At 38.7% G+C, this 15,307-nt stretch overlaps 1 protein-coding gene across 3 annotated transcripts in view; it reads right to left on the reverse strand.

Moving 5' to 3' along the window:
* Cdkl1 (cyclin dependent kinase like 1) overlaps positions 1-15,307 on the reverse strand; it is a 53,493-nt gene that overhangs the window by 4,762 nt on the left and 33,424 nt on the right. For 2 of the 3 annotated variants that reach the window (XM_076850267.2, XM_076850268.2), the window contains exons 4-9: positions 12,793-12,865; positions 9,805-9,895; positions 8,834-9,034; positions 4,858-4,940; positions 2,132-2,188; positions 240-431 (exon numbers count right to left, since the gene is read on the reverse strand). In XM_076850267.2, coding sequence (XP_076706382.1) covers positions 240-431; positions 2,132-2,188; positions 4,858-4,940; positions 8,834-9,034; positions 9,805-9,895; positions 12,793-12,865 — 697 coding nt within the window. The remainder of the gene's footprint in view (positions 1-239; positions 432-2,131; positions 2,189-4,857; positions 4,941-8,833; positions 9,035-9,804; positions 9,896-12,792; positions 12,866-15,307) is intronic. The other variant, XM_076850269.2, reaches the window with a different exon arrangement.

Below are 15,307 nucleotides of genomic sequence, written 5' to 3' on the forward strand. Positions count from 1 at the left end.
CTGATGTACCTGATTGAGATCTGTGCTCAGGTACATCAGAAACCCTTGCCCCTGTATGGCAGCAGGAAACAGCAGGGCAAGGACTTCAGAAGATGGGTATCTTTGGGGTTGATAGATGGTGTGACCTGTTTCTTAGGGCTGGAATAAGGGTGCTGGAGCTGTAAGCCACAATTGCCACCCTCACGTCTAGATGCCAACTCTGAACCAGGTGGCAGGTATGGGATCATTTGAAACTAAACCTTGGTTGTTTCTGTAAAGCAGTGCACCATTTTTACCCCAGGCAGGTGCTTTCGGCTCTGTCTTAAAGTCTTCCTTGTTGGTTTGTCTTGTTCTTTTGTCAAATCCCCTACTTCTCTGATGCTGTCAAAATATGGGTGCTGCAACAGCTGTTCACATGTCAATCTCTCAGCAGGGTCCATGTGGAGGCAACCCTGAAAGAACAGAAAATTCCTTCTAATTGTAGGAACTTACTAATTTCATTTTTCTTTTCTGAAAGGCTAAAGTTTTTAAGATTGATTTTATTTAAAAATTATTTTAATTGACACATAATTTACATATTTATGGAGTACAATGTGATTATTTCACACATGTATATGCATGATAGGTTATGATCAAATCAGGATAATTAGCATTTTCATCTCCTTAGACATTTACCATATCTTTGTGTTGGGAACCTTCTAACTCCTCTCTTCTAGTTCTTTATAAAATATATAACAAATTGTTGTGAACTATAGTCACCCTACTGTGCTGTGGCACACTAGGTCTTATTCTTCTATAGCCCCCCTTCTACCTTCCAAGCCTCTAGTGACCACTGTTCTATTCTCTACTTATGTGATATTAACCTTTTCACCTTCCATATATGAGTAACAATATGGTATTTGTGAAAGACTAAACTTTGGTTATGAATAACAAGGGAAAAAAGTAAGGAAAACACAGGTCATACATGGTTTTAGCTCCTTCCACAGTCATTCTTAAAGGGGTATCCACATAATAAATAAGTCTCTAGAAGCAGAATCAAAGAATTCTCTCTACCTTGTTCTATTCCTGAGTCAGCTGGTGTTCTGCCATGGGGAAGTAGGATATAATTTTGGAGTTTACCCCAGTGGCCAAATGGGACAATCCACTTAACCATCTTGATATATTTTAGGTGCTCTGTTTGTTTGTTCGAAAACAGTTCTCACTGTATTGCCCAGGCTGTCCTTGAACTTGCAATCTTCTTGCCTCAGCCTTCAAAGTAGCTGGAATTACAGGTGTATACCACCATGCCCAGCTTTCCTTCAGGTAGTTTGTAAAAACTTTATTTAGAAATACTATTTATATGTAATACAAATAAAATTCATACAGTAAAATCAAAGTCTCTGCCACTCATCTATTACTCTACTGTCTCTTCCCATTCCCCATTCCATCCTTTTATTTAATTTAGTGTGACTTTTCAGAAACAGTCTGTGCATTATAAGCATATGACTATGAATGTGAGAAAAGTGTAATATATATATGCCTTTATATTACATCATTCTTAACTATTTTCTTTGTCATTAAGTAGGCTGTAGGGCTTACACTTGGATAGATAAATCCCACAACTACATACCCCAATTAATTGCCTCACTTTTTTTTTTTTATAAATGCATCAGCAAATGTATTAAATAGTTTTTGAAATATGTAAGACATTGATTATAATTTGCAAATAGTTAAAAGTGAGGTACCATACCTCATTTTACATAATGGCTATATTTCTTAAAATGTATATATAAGTCAAGTTTTAAAATCAAAATGTACTTCACATGTACTGGGGCATTCACTATTTAAAGGATCATATAGTTCTGCATTTTTTCTTTTTAAAGAAAAAGATCCTTTTATAAGGATCCTTTTACAAGTACCACCTCTTTGAAGTTTCTATTTTGTGTAAATTTAGATTTTAAATACATGTTAGTTTTATTTAAAGTGAGAAATTCTTTCAGATGTTTTCACTATAATAGAATGTGACCCATTTTAAAAGTTGAAAATATTTAAGCTTTTCGAAAGAGAAGAATCCTAAAAGGAACATTTCATTTTGTGGATTGCCATAAGTAATTCAGATTCCCCAATGATGACATTTGTGTGCTTCCATGTCTGTGGAAAGTCATGATTTTACCTTTAGGAGCCCCAGGGCAGGATAAGAGATGTTTGGAAATTTTAACTCAAGTGGTTCCTGTTGAAAAGAAAAGAGGTTTTTAGTATACAGCATGTATTCAAATTAAGTTACCTCAAATTAAATTTCCTCGAATAGAAATGTCTTCCTAGCACCTTCCTTGCCTCCTCCACCCTTTCCCATTCCACCTCCCATCAGAAATCACCTCCTTATGTCTGTTTCACAAGCTCATTCTCTCCCCACCTCCAAAATGTTTTTCCAAATCCACTTCCTCAAGAAGATGGCAAATCAGTAAATACTAATGAAAAAAAAAAAAACAATAAACACTTGCACAGCAGTTGTTATTTTTTTTCTGCCTCAATTTATATAACCTACTTTACCTGAGAATAACTTTTGGCATTTATAATGGCATTATAAAAAGGGTCTCTAATTATATAACAGCTATTGACATTTATATAAGGGAATTTCAAAATAGATTTTTCCCCCCTACCCAGGTGAACAGATGCTTCTTAGACTTCTGGAATAAACACTGTTGTCTCCTCCCACAAAAACCTGCTGCTGTTTCTCTGATCAGCCCACAGTTTAAAGAGTCTCTTGAGCCAGGATTCACCAATCTCCCTTTGGCCGTATAAAGCTATTTTGCTCTAGTCATGCTGGAGTCAATCAGGAATAACACTATAAATGGGAGGAATGCTGCCCCATGTCAGGCAGACAAATAGGCCAGTTAAAGAGACATACTACTGACAAAGGCTAATTGAGGAGGGAAGCTGAGAAAAGAAGAGGCAGCCAAGTTGAGCAAAATAAATGACCACAGTACATTTTGTATATAAAGGTGGCAGAGTGTGAGCTGCAGGCTGGAGCAACTGACCAGGCACATCTAATGAAACAATTCTGGTGCGGTGCTCCAGCTTCAAAACAAAAAGCCAGCTTCCAGCAATTAATTCTTGATTGTGCACATGCTAATCACTGATGAGAAGAGAGAAGCGCTCCCTTTTGGAGTTCCCTATATTCAAAAGGAGGGAGAAAATCCTAAAGCTGATCTGTCTTTGTCCTTGAAAGCCTTCCCTCAACCCTCATAGCCTAAATAGTTCTTTTGCTCTGTGTGTTGAATGTGAGCACCTCTGGGAACTGACATGACATTACTCACATCAGGCTCTGCTGGCTCAGCAACAGTGCCTGGGTTGAAGCCAGCTGGTTGGCTGTGAGATGTCAGGGCCCATCCTGCCTGCTGAACCAGTCTCCCAGCCCCAGAAGCCAGTGGGACTCCCTAGTCAGGGTTAGTGACTAGCAGAGGGACTGGAGCACAGATGTTCAACCAGTGCAGCTCCTGCACTGCTTCTTCCTGTGTTCCTGTCAACAGGAAATCTCCTGCAAAACAACCTCTGGGACACCATGGGAAGTTTTTTTTTTTCATTTATGAAACCAGGACTTTTCTGAAACTTCACTAGTAGACAATCGAACAGGAAATTGCTGAGGAATATTTGGTGCAGAACTGGAAATGTACAGGTCACAAGAGAGTCAGTTGGGTCACCTCCCATATGCCAGATTTTATTCCTGCTTATCCAGCATGACCCACTTTTCCTAGTGCAGGAAGGGGATGTGCTAGGGAAGTGGAAGCCTTAGCTGTGGGACAAGCCCAGGAGGCTGAGGGAAGAGGAGATGTAAATGCAAGGGACAGGCAGAACTTCCATCTGGAAAATGTCAGCAATGTAAGAGAGTGTTAGTTTCAGTTTGAAAATACCTTCCTCAGACCACAGGAACTCTGGGTCTCACAAATCTCGATTATGCTCTGAAATGTTCTTTGTTTGGCAGCACTAGAGCTAGAACCTAGGGCCTCACTGATGTTGCATATTTTATTAAACATTTAATTTATGTCAAATTAAACATGCTGTTCTATAAACTTTGTTTTTCCTTTAACAACATGTTGTGCCCTTTTTCAGATGATACATATAAATCTAAATATTTTTCCAGGCTATGACATAGTTCTACTGCATGGATATACTATAATAATCCCCTGCTGATGAACACTACAAGAAATTGTTTCTGTTAAATGCTAAATCTTTATGCCTTGTCTGATGGTTTTATTGAGATAAATTGTTGAAAGTAGGTTAAGCGGGGCTGGGGTTGTGGCTCAGCAGTAGAATGCTTGCCTAGCACATGTGAGGCCCTGGGTTCAATCCTCAGCACCACATAAAAATAAATAATAAAGATATTGTGTCCAACTAAAAAATAAATATTAAAAAAAAGAAAGTAGGTTAAGGGTATGAGCATTTTTAATTTTTCAGTTCTTTTAAAAATGTTTTTTTCTACATCAGCCACGGAAAACAGGAACCAGAGTGAGGCTTGCTTAGAAAGTTCATTATGTTTTTCCCCCATGATCTGAGAGTCAGTAACAGTAGAGTATGGAATCTGGACAATGTTGGGTAGTTACCTTTTCCTGCATGGGCCAATGTCTGGTTTGTCTAAAAGTTGACTGGCTCTGAGCTACTGAGGATCAGTTGATGAAAATGATAAGGGACAAGTACAGCTGGGGCAGACAGTTCTGCATTCCTGTCTGACAGGCTGACTAAACTCTGTTATCTAAATTAGCACTGAAAGCTGAGATCTCATTAACCCATTTGCTCCCATGTTCTTTTTCACTCTAATACAAAACTTCCAGTACAGGGTGAGTAACTACAAAGACCTAGCTAGCCTGGTCTGAAGAGCTCTCTCCAAAATGGATTACTCACCACATCTTCAGGGTCTGGAATTTTCACCCCACTGAAGTACTGATTCGTGCTAAATACTTGCTGGTGTCTAGGAATGAGATCTCCTGGAAGAGAAAGAAGAAAGTGAGATTGGTTACCAAACACTAATCTATGGTCTCCCTCCACGGAAGCTGTGTTTGTCTGTACCTGCACCTACAAAGGGGGCAGTTCTCTTTTCCAAACAGAAGGAGAAGCATTCAAGCAAAACAGCCTACACTGAGCTTTACAGTGGACAATGAACCTTTATTTGGCTCAGAGATGGTAAGCAACAGAAGTCTAAGTCAGCAAGGTTTTGTCTGGTTTGTCTAAAAGTTGACTGGCTGGAGGGCTTACAACCTGTTTGAGGAATCCAAACCAAGCAACTCAAGTAGACACACAAATAAAATAATGCCTTTTTAAAAAGTAACAAAAGGGCAACAACTATAAGGCATTTGATAAATATTTTTAAAGGGAGGGAGGAAAGAAATCACAGAAAATTTTCTAGCCAGAAGGAACACATTTTCAAACTGGAACCATCTTTTCTTAATTTACCAATTAGTGATCAGTTGGAAATGCCATTTCATCTACTGTTGAGAAGCACTTACAATGTAAAGGATTGATACAAAAGGGGCATATCTATATTTGAGGGGACATGTGAAGCTCAGCCTGCCAAAATTGCAGTTAAATGGGCTAAAATCATCCTTATATAAAATTCTAGGGATAATACCCTTAAAGAAAAATTTGCTCAGAAAATATAAGGAGGGAATCCTTAAGGCACACCCAGCCCCACTTTCCAGAGCAGACTAAAAAGCAAAAACCTTCCAACCAAGGGCCTGTGCATGTCTCCATTGGACTGAACTAGAGTTCCTACACAAGGGCATCAAATTGTCTAAGTTTACTGATTTTAGAACTTTACCTCTCATTCAAATCTAAAACCTTGCTCCATTTTGGAGGAGGTCAAAATATAGCTTCTAATGCCTCTGTCTCCAGCCTCAGTGGTTTCCTTGTGAGCACAATCCCCTATGTCCTAATGACCTTCCATCGGAGCTGGAGGGATGACACAGAGAGGGTGTCCTAAATCACTGGGGGAATTACATCCACAGAAGACTAGATGCCCCTGAAAGGGTTACAAGGTGTCTACAATGTGTAGACATTGGTTGTTGATAAGTACAAATATAAGACACCATCTCACCATCAAGCAGCTTATAGTAGAATGCAAGACATGATGATGGCAGGTGCTATAACAGTTTATGGAGTAAGAAAATTTTGCTTTAAACTGGGATACTTAGAAGAGTAGTATCTAAACTCTCTGCCTTCTGAAAAGGGTAGTCTTTGCCTATGAACCTTTTCATCTGTCCCTCCCTTTCTCTTCTTTCTTCTCCTCTGCTCTTACCACTCCCCTCAAGGAGAAAGGAAAGGGCATAGAGATGGGAAAGAAGGAAAAGAAAAGAAAGCCAGTCTTTCTGCCTTACACTTAGAAGTTTGGGAATCTTCCTACATAGAGTCTGAATAATCCAAACTAGTCAGACAGGCTGAAGTTAGGGATATCCAAATGACTTAACATATCATAATACAAATTGAGCATCCCCAGTCCAAAAACCTGAAATCCAAAATGTTCCAGAGTCTGAAACTTGTTGAATACCACCATGATGACAAAAGTTAAAAATTCCACATTTAATCTCATGTGATTGTAATCAAAACACAGCTGCACTAAAAATATTGTATAACCTTCAGGAAAAATAAAGTGAAGAAGAACCCAGAAGATGGAAAGACCTCCCATGTTCATGGATAGGCAGAATCAATATTGTTAAAATGGTCATACCACCAAAAGCAATATATAGATTCAATGCAATTCCCATCAAAATACCAATAGCATTCTTCACAGAATTAGAAAATATATTCCAAAAATTGATTTGGAAGAATAAAAGACCCAAAGCAATTCTAAGCCAAAATAGAATACCTGACTTCAAATTATACAACAGAGCTATAGTAACATCACAATACCTGACTTCAAATTATACTACAGAGATATAGTAACAAAACTGAATGGTACTGGCATAAAAACAGACACATAAACCAATAGTATAGGATGGAAAACACAATAGAGACACCATATAGACAAACCCACACAGATACAGTCATATGATATTTGACAAAAATGCCAAAAACATACATTAGAGAAAAGACATTTTAATTTTAAGCAAATGGTACTGGGAAAACTGGTTATCCATATGTAGAAAAATGAAACTAGACCCTTATCTCTTACCCTGCACAAAAATCAACTCAAAATGGATCAAAGACCTAAGAATTAGACCAGAAACTATGCAACTCTTAGAAGAAAACATAGGGTCAACATTCTAGCATATAGACATGGGCAATGACTTTCTGAATAAGACCCCTAAAGTTCAGGAAATAAATGGTATGGCATCAAATTAAAAAGTCTCTGTACAGCAAAGGAAACAATTGGGAATATGAAGAGAAAATCTATAGAATGGGAAGAAATCTTTGCTGGCTACTCTTCTGACAGAAGATTAATATCTAGAATGTATAAAGAACTCAAAATGCTTTACACCAAAAAATCAAATAACCCAATTAATAATGAGCAAATGAATTAAATAGACATTTCTCAAAAGAAGAAATACAAATGGCCAATATGTAAAAAAAAAAAAAATGTTCAATATCATTAGCAATTAGGGAAGTGCAAATTAAAACTACACTGAGATTTCATCTCACACCAGTCAGAATGGCAGCCATTAAGAATACGAATAATAATAAATTCTGGAGAGGATGTGGAGAAAAAAGAATACTTTTACACTGTTGGTGGGACTGCAAATTAGTTCAACCACTATGGAAATCATTATGGAAGTTCCTCAAAAGGCTAGGAATGGAACCACCAAATGACCCAGCTATACCACTCCTTGGATTTATACTGCAGAATCAAAGTCATCATATTACAGTGATACATGCATACCCATGTTCATAGCAGCACAACTCACAATAGCCAAACTATGGAACCAGCCTAGATGAATAGATTTTTAAAATGTGGGATGTGTGTGTGTGTGTACGCATATATATACATACACAATGGAGTTTTATTCAACCACAAAGAAAAATGGAATTGTGGCATTTTCAGGAAAATAGATGGAACTAGAAATCATTATGTTAAGCTAAATAAGTCAAAGTCAGAAGGTTAACAGTTGTATGTTTTCTCTCATATGCAGAAGTAGAGAGGAAAAAGGAAAAGAAAGGTGGGGGCTGATCTCAGGAAATTCAAAGGAAAATCAGTAGAAGAAAGGGACCAAGGAGTGGGATAGGGGAGGAGGGAGGAAGTGCTGGGGAGTGATATTGGCAAAATTATATTGTTATATTGGATATTGTGTGCATGTATGAATATGTAACAACAAATACCATCAGTATGTACAACAATAACGCACCAATAAAAAAACATGTAGGGAAAAAAGTAAAAAAAAAATTACTTTTAGGATACATGTATAAGGTATATATGAAATATAAATGAATTTCATGTTTAGACTTGGGCCCCATCCCTAAGATATCTCATTAGGTATTTTGTAAATATTTTTAAAACATCCCAAATCTAAAAACTTCTGGTCCCCAACATTTAGATAAGAGGTACACCATCTGTAAATGAAATAAAACCATGAAAGCATTCTGTGAACTACTAAGCCCTGGCAGAAATGTTCCTATTGTTGCCATGATAATTTTTCAGAGGTTAACTTGGTCTAAACTATGCTCAAGAGAGAATCTCATGTCTTTTGGATAATTAGTAAATACTTAATATTATCATTATTAAAACAAACATGGACACATTTAATAGAGCCATTTCAATGAGGCTCCAAAGTTGTTGCCTTTTCCTAACCGTAAAGAGGATCAGATGGGCTGGGAACTTGGCTCTGCCTGCACCACCAACATGGGTCAAACTATGCAGTTTCCCAAATGGTGGAACAAAAACACTACTTACCCAAGGTTTTCCTAATCAGATAGAGTTGATCCACATCTGATTTCCCTGGCCACAGAGGCACTCCTGATAGCAGTTCAGCAAAGACACAACCAACTGCCCAAACATCCACAGGTGGTCCATACTGTGTGTCCCCCACTAACAGCTCTGGGGAGCGGTACCACCTGGTAGCCACATAGTCTGTGTAGTAGTCACTTGGTCCAGCTTGCCAGTGATAGAACATGGAAAACAAAGTGGTGGAAACCTGGAGTCAAAACTGGGAGGGAAAGAACTAAGAAAGCAAGTTTGCCCTCAAGCTTGTGACTTTTTGAAATTGCTGTTCTCCATGCTGGTTGCACATTAAAATCACTTGGAATGTAGTATTTTTTAAAATTACTGATGCTTAGGCCACACCCCAGTCCAATTATATCAGAATCCTTGGGAAGGGCCTAGGCACATCAGTTTTTAAAGTTGCCCAGATGATTCTAATCTTCAGTTAAGGTTGAAAACTCCTCTTCTAAAATAGTATTTTTGGAAAGTATTATTTTAGTACAACCTGGTAGAAGCCAGAAGAGCATACTTTAAAAATTTTTTTTTTGTATTTAAAATTTTTTTTTCAGTTGTAGTTGGTCATAATATCTTAATTTAATTTATTTATTTTTATGTGGTGCTGAGGATCAAACCCAGGTCCTCGCACAGACTAGGTGCACACTCTACTGCTGAGCCACAACCCCAGTCCAGAATAGCATACTTTTTAATAACATTTTTCTTTGGAATAATTTTCATATAGCATACATATCTATCAAAATCACTGTATGTGTCTACATTTTCAAATTATAAATACATTATAGAATTCTGAAATTACACAATTCTAATTTATAGCAAGCTTATGCTTTAAATATACAAGAACTAGCTTTCTCTAGCATCTAGATTCTTTAACATATCAAGACCATTTCCATCTTTAACACTTAACTAAAGAAAACTTCAATACTCACTCAAAAGCCGAGCAAATCCAAAGTCACAAAGCTTAATCACTGAATGTTTTGTAATAAGGATATTTTCCGGCTTCACATCTCTATGTATGCACTAGTTACAAAAACCATAACAAAATCAGATTACAAAGGAGTGACCATAATATATGACATAAATAAAACACCTGAACATTTAGCAAATAATGGATAAATCATTTGAATCTTTCATTAGACTGTTGGATAAGAGCAAAGCAACGACCTAAAATACATCTAGTTCCATACCTATAGCTCAAATCATCCCCAAAAGGGTTCAAAAGAACCATAAATAATAAAAAGGAAAAATGAAAATAGGGCAGTCAGCAAATAAAAATATATGGCAACTAGTTAAATTTGAATTTCAGATAAAAACTCTTGTTTTTTTTTGTTTGTTTGTTTTGTTTTGTTTTGTTTTGTTTTTTTGTCGTGTTAAGAATTGAACCAGGGACTCATGCATGCTAGGCAAGTACTCTACCACAGAGCCACATCCCCAGCCCCAACAAACATTTTTAAAATAGAAGCATGTCCCATGCAGTATTTGGAACATACATGTATTAAAAATGTATGCTTGTTTATCTGAACTTTGAATTTAACTAGGAGTCCTGCCTTTCATCTGATGACTGTAGGTGAAAGGGAAAATGGTAAAAGGCTCTGAGTGAGGCTTATGTCAGTGTTGCAGGAGCTTCAGTTGGTGCATAAGCAGAATTCACAATGGAGTTGCTGAGCTGAGAACACAGCTGGCCTGGTAAACAGGACAAGCCCTGGGCCTGCTGAGATAAGCAGGGAAGAGAAGGGTGGGAACCATGAGCTTGCCAGGAGATCTCCCTTTCAGCTCTGACATTTGTCCCGACAAGATAAACAAGAATAGGCAGCAGTCCTCACCCTCTGGGGAGAGTCGCTAGATGTCAGCTCTGCCCCACAACACATCTTGCTCACAGAGCTGTATCCACCCCTTGGATGTGCCTCCTGCTCCATAATTTAGACTGCAGTCACCTGTGGTTTTCAGACCGCAGCCTACATTCCTTAACAGAGTGGTATTAGAAGAACATTTGAGAGTCTTCATACAACTTTCTTATTAAATGACAATTTTCTTGACAAAAAAACAAACCAACAGCCTAAGTAATAATTGCATTTAAAAATTCAGTTGGGCCAAAATTACCACTCAGGGTTGCTAATAACCTTCCCTTCTCCCAAGTGTTTTTCTCTCTACAAGGGAATGCTTCTTTCTGCAACCTCAGAGACCCCTTTGGCACCCTGAAGCCCTGGGGTTATTCCTGACTTTCTAGAATCTGGAGATAGGAGAGGAGTTCTTCTTGGGCCTGGATGGTTCTCACTCCAAAGAATGGTAAGGGTAAAAGGGACAGGGCTGTACCTCAGTGGCAGAGCACTTGCCTCGCAAGTGTGAGGCACTGGGTTGGATCCTTAGCACCACATAAAAATAAACAAATAAAATAAAGTCAATCTGTCCGTCTACAACTACAAAAAAATTTTAAAAACAAAATGTTAAGGGTGAGAGATCAGCATCAGTGTTTTCCCATAAATATTTATTAGTCTAGAAAATTTGAAAGGGGGCAATATTTTCTTTATTCTATTATAATCTATCTAGTTTTCACAATTAGGCACTGAGATCTCTTTTATCACTGGCTTCACATTTTGCTATAAATGGGTACAACCGTGAATATCATGGTGACATATGGTCAGAAGTACTTGTAAGCAAGAATGTGCTCCAAGTCTGTTCTGGGAATTCTTTACAAGTTTCTGCACCCTCCCCCATCAGCACATGGAGCCAAACAGAGCATTTGGGGCTCTCCAGGGAACTGTGGTATGCATTATATTTGTCTTTACTGCCTCAGATCTTCTCCATGATGGCCTTCATGTCTCTCTCTGTCTCTCTCTCTCTCATCCTAAAATCTACTCTCAGGAAAGTACCAACCATTGTTCACAGTGACTAGCAATATAAAGTGTTAACTCTTACAGCTGTGCAATAATGATATTTTATTTTATTTTCAGTGCTGGAGGTCAAACCCAAGGCCTTACACAGCCTAGGCAAGTGGCCTGCCACTGAGACACATCCCCAGCCCTGACAAGGATTATAGCCTTTGGTTAATGGAGACTCAGTAGGGAGAGGTGCTGGGTACACTCATACTTTCTCCACCTGGAAAGCAGCTTCAGAAAAAAATCATTTGGAACAGCCCAAGGAAGGGGATTTAGCCCTACTGGCTCAATTGATGCTGACACTTGGTGGGTTGACAGATTACAGCTGAGTTGCATTCATGGCCAACATTAAATTCCAACACTGGAATTCATGTTTTTGTTGTTGTTGTTCTTCTTTTTTTGTGGTACTGGGAATTGACCCAAGGCCTCCACATGGTAGGCAAATTCTCTACCACTGAGCTGTATGTCAGCCTTGAAACCTGGTTACCATGACAGGGAGTGGGCAGGATTGTCCTAGAGGGCACAGCAGGCCTCCCAGAATCAGTGAAGTCACACCACCTGGGCAATAGTCCATTGTGCCTCTCACCAGCCCAGCTGTGGACAGGAGTACAAGAGGCTTCCACTGGGCTACTCCAGTTCTGACTTAGCACTCATATCTCACCAAAGCACTTGTGCACTGAGCTTGGGACTCCACCTACTACAACGGGCATATTGCCACCAAACAGGCAGAAAGCACCTTCCGATTTCAGAGCCTCCGCAGGGGTACAAGTCCAATATAGTGAGTAGGGCTCTTTCCATCTTAGGTTTAAGAAGTTTCTAAATAGATGACTATATTCTCAAAATAATTTAAAAATGCATGTCTTATAAAATTGAGCAAAAAAATTAAAAAGGAATCCCTAGATTAGCCTCTTACTGCAACCAGGCTAATGAAAGTTTGGGTGAAAACTATACCCACAAAAATATGATTAAAAATGTTGTATAAAGTTTCTCCTCGGCTTGAGAGAAAGGCTTCTGTTTTCCAAGGGAGATCATGAGACTTACATTGTGCTTATGGCAAAAGTTTACAGCTTGCAGTGTCTGCCAAGTTATACTCTTCACAAGATGTTCTGGTACCCTAATAAAAATAAAGAAGCATCACAAACACATTCTTTAGTGTAGTTAGGGAGTTCCACTCAAGAAAAGAAAATGTAAACCAAGACAGGCTTCAGCAATGAAAAATCCCAGGTGATACAGTCACCTCACATGACAGGCAGTCATTCCATGAGTTTGAAATGTAAAAGGTGGGTAGCCAACATTTTACTGAATTCTAGGGACAGCATGTTAACAAAAACGCAAACATAGATTTCTGGGAATCTGGGAATCTTGGAAAACTGGGACTCTGCTTGGAAACTTCAGCTCCATTTTTATATGGTATTATTATTATTATTATTATTTTAGTAGCAAGTTAGTTAATAAACAGCACAAAAGATGGCTGCTTATTTATTATTATTATTTTTTTAAGATGCAACTTATTTTTTCAAGTCCCCCTCAAATAATTGGTGAAAGGACATGCAGTTTCTCCATATTCCTGAGTCATTTTTGTTTTGTTTTGCTTTTTAGGTAATAAAGATTTTTACAGATGAGAACATGTAGCAAAAGTCAATCATAATTTAAAACCCAGATAAGCATTTTGTTTCTTTCCCCATATTCTCTTGTAGGCAGCTGCATCCTGACATCTTCCTGCCCTTTCCTTTAACATAGCATCTAAACCCTGTACCACTGACCCCAGCCCTTCTTGCCTGACTCTAAGCTGATTTAATCAGTGCAACCAAAAGTCCTAGCAGGTGCTTTGTGTGAGTTAGGAAAAAGCACCTTTGTCTGAGAGTATTTTTTTCCCCTGAGGCAAGGAGTGAAATAGACTACAGAGAAAATGTGTTTATTTTTCAGACTCTTACTTACCAGCTGGACTTACTGTTTTATGAATCAAAAATTAAATGATATTGTTGTGGTCCTCAGCCAAGATTAATAAGTAAACCAGAGAGGGAACTCTTGAATAGTTGTGTTAAATGTGATCACAAAAAAAGTCACTTCTAGCCCCTGGGACAGGCCACAAGGCCACAGTTGTCACAGACCAGATGTTCAGGAAATCCTTTCAAGCAGATCAGAGGGTGCTTGAACAGAATGGGACAACATAGCGGAAATGGAGAGGTCACCTTTAGGAAGAATAGCTGGCATTTCTGCATCAAGATTATATCTCTAGGGCTGGGGCTGTAGTTCAGCGGCAGAGCACTTACCTAGCACGTGTTAGGCACTGTGTCTGGATCCTCAGGACCATAAAAAAAATATATATATATCATATCTCTGGGCTAGAATGTGGCCTCTCCAAATTCTTTTGGTCTTAATGGTATACAGGCATAGATGTTAAGGTGTCTGTGCAGGCAACTTGTCTCTAGAATCATTTCCCAAAAGAAATATCTGGAAGCTGGGGATGGTGGCACATGCCTATAATCCCAATTGCTCAGGAGGCTGAGGCAGGAGAATCACAAGTTCAAAGCCAGCCTCAGCAACTTAGCAAGGCCCCAAGCAACTCAGTGAGACCCTGTCTCTAAATAAAACACAAAAAAGGGCTACGGACATGGCTCAGGGTTAAGCGCTACTGGGTTCAATCCCTGGTACCAAAAAAAAAAAAAAAAAAAAAAAAGGGAAGAAAGAAATATCTGAAAGTAAATAATAATAGCAGAAAAAATAATAGCACATCATTAATGCTAAGTACAGTATTACACAATTCTAAAATGCAGAAATTAAGTAAGCCCAGTGTTGTCTTGGGTTGGCTACTCATTTCTTTATTACTCTTTGCAACATGGGGCCTCAGATTCTAAGATCCCTTTAGCTGCAACACTCTGAGATGATAACAGGGTCAGGTTTTCACTGAGGGAGAAGGGACTTACAAATTCAGAAAGGAACAGAAAAGGACTATAATCTGTGGCTTTGGGTTGGAATTGGAGGTGTGTGTGTAAGTGTGTATAAAAGAAGCCAGAGAGGGAACTATTGAGTAGTTATGTTAAAGGTGACTACAAAGCATCATTTCTAGTCCCTGAAAGAGGACACAAGGCCACTGTTAATCACAGACCAACCTCTCCCCACCCTAAAGCACATATACAAGAGAGTGAGCACTGTGCTGGAAGGGGTGCTATCTTCTATAGGGTGGTCCAGAAAGCACATATCTGAAGTAGGGGTTAAAGTGGTAAGAAGTGACCAGATATTTTAAAAATATAGCCACCAGGACTGTCCAAAAGATTGGATGTCAGAAAGGGAAGAAGCAGCACTTATTGACCTCCAAGAGAGGATTCTGAGAAGGCAACCATGAATTCAGAAGAAAGGCTCCATTGGATATGTGAATGTGAGAAGCAGAAGCACATTGGTGGTATTTAGAACCTAGAACTGGATGAAGCCACTTGAGGAGTAAATACAGATAATGAAGAGGAATTCAGAGGTAAGTTCTGAAATGTTCAAAGGTTAAAAAAGGAGGGGGACCCAGCAAGGGAGGTTGGAGAGAGTGTAATGTCACCACAGTCAG

The sequence above is a fragment of the Callospermophilus lateralis genome, chromosome 3 (genome assembly GCF_048772815.1).
Source record: "Callospermophilus lateralis isolate mCalLat2 chromosome 3, mCalLat2.hap1, whole genome shotgun sequence".
NCBI lineage: Eukaryota > Metazoa > Chordata > Mammalia > Rodentia > Sciuridae > Callospermophilus > Callospermophilus lateralis.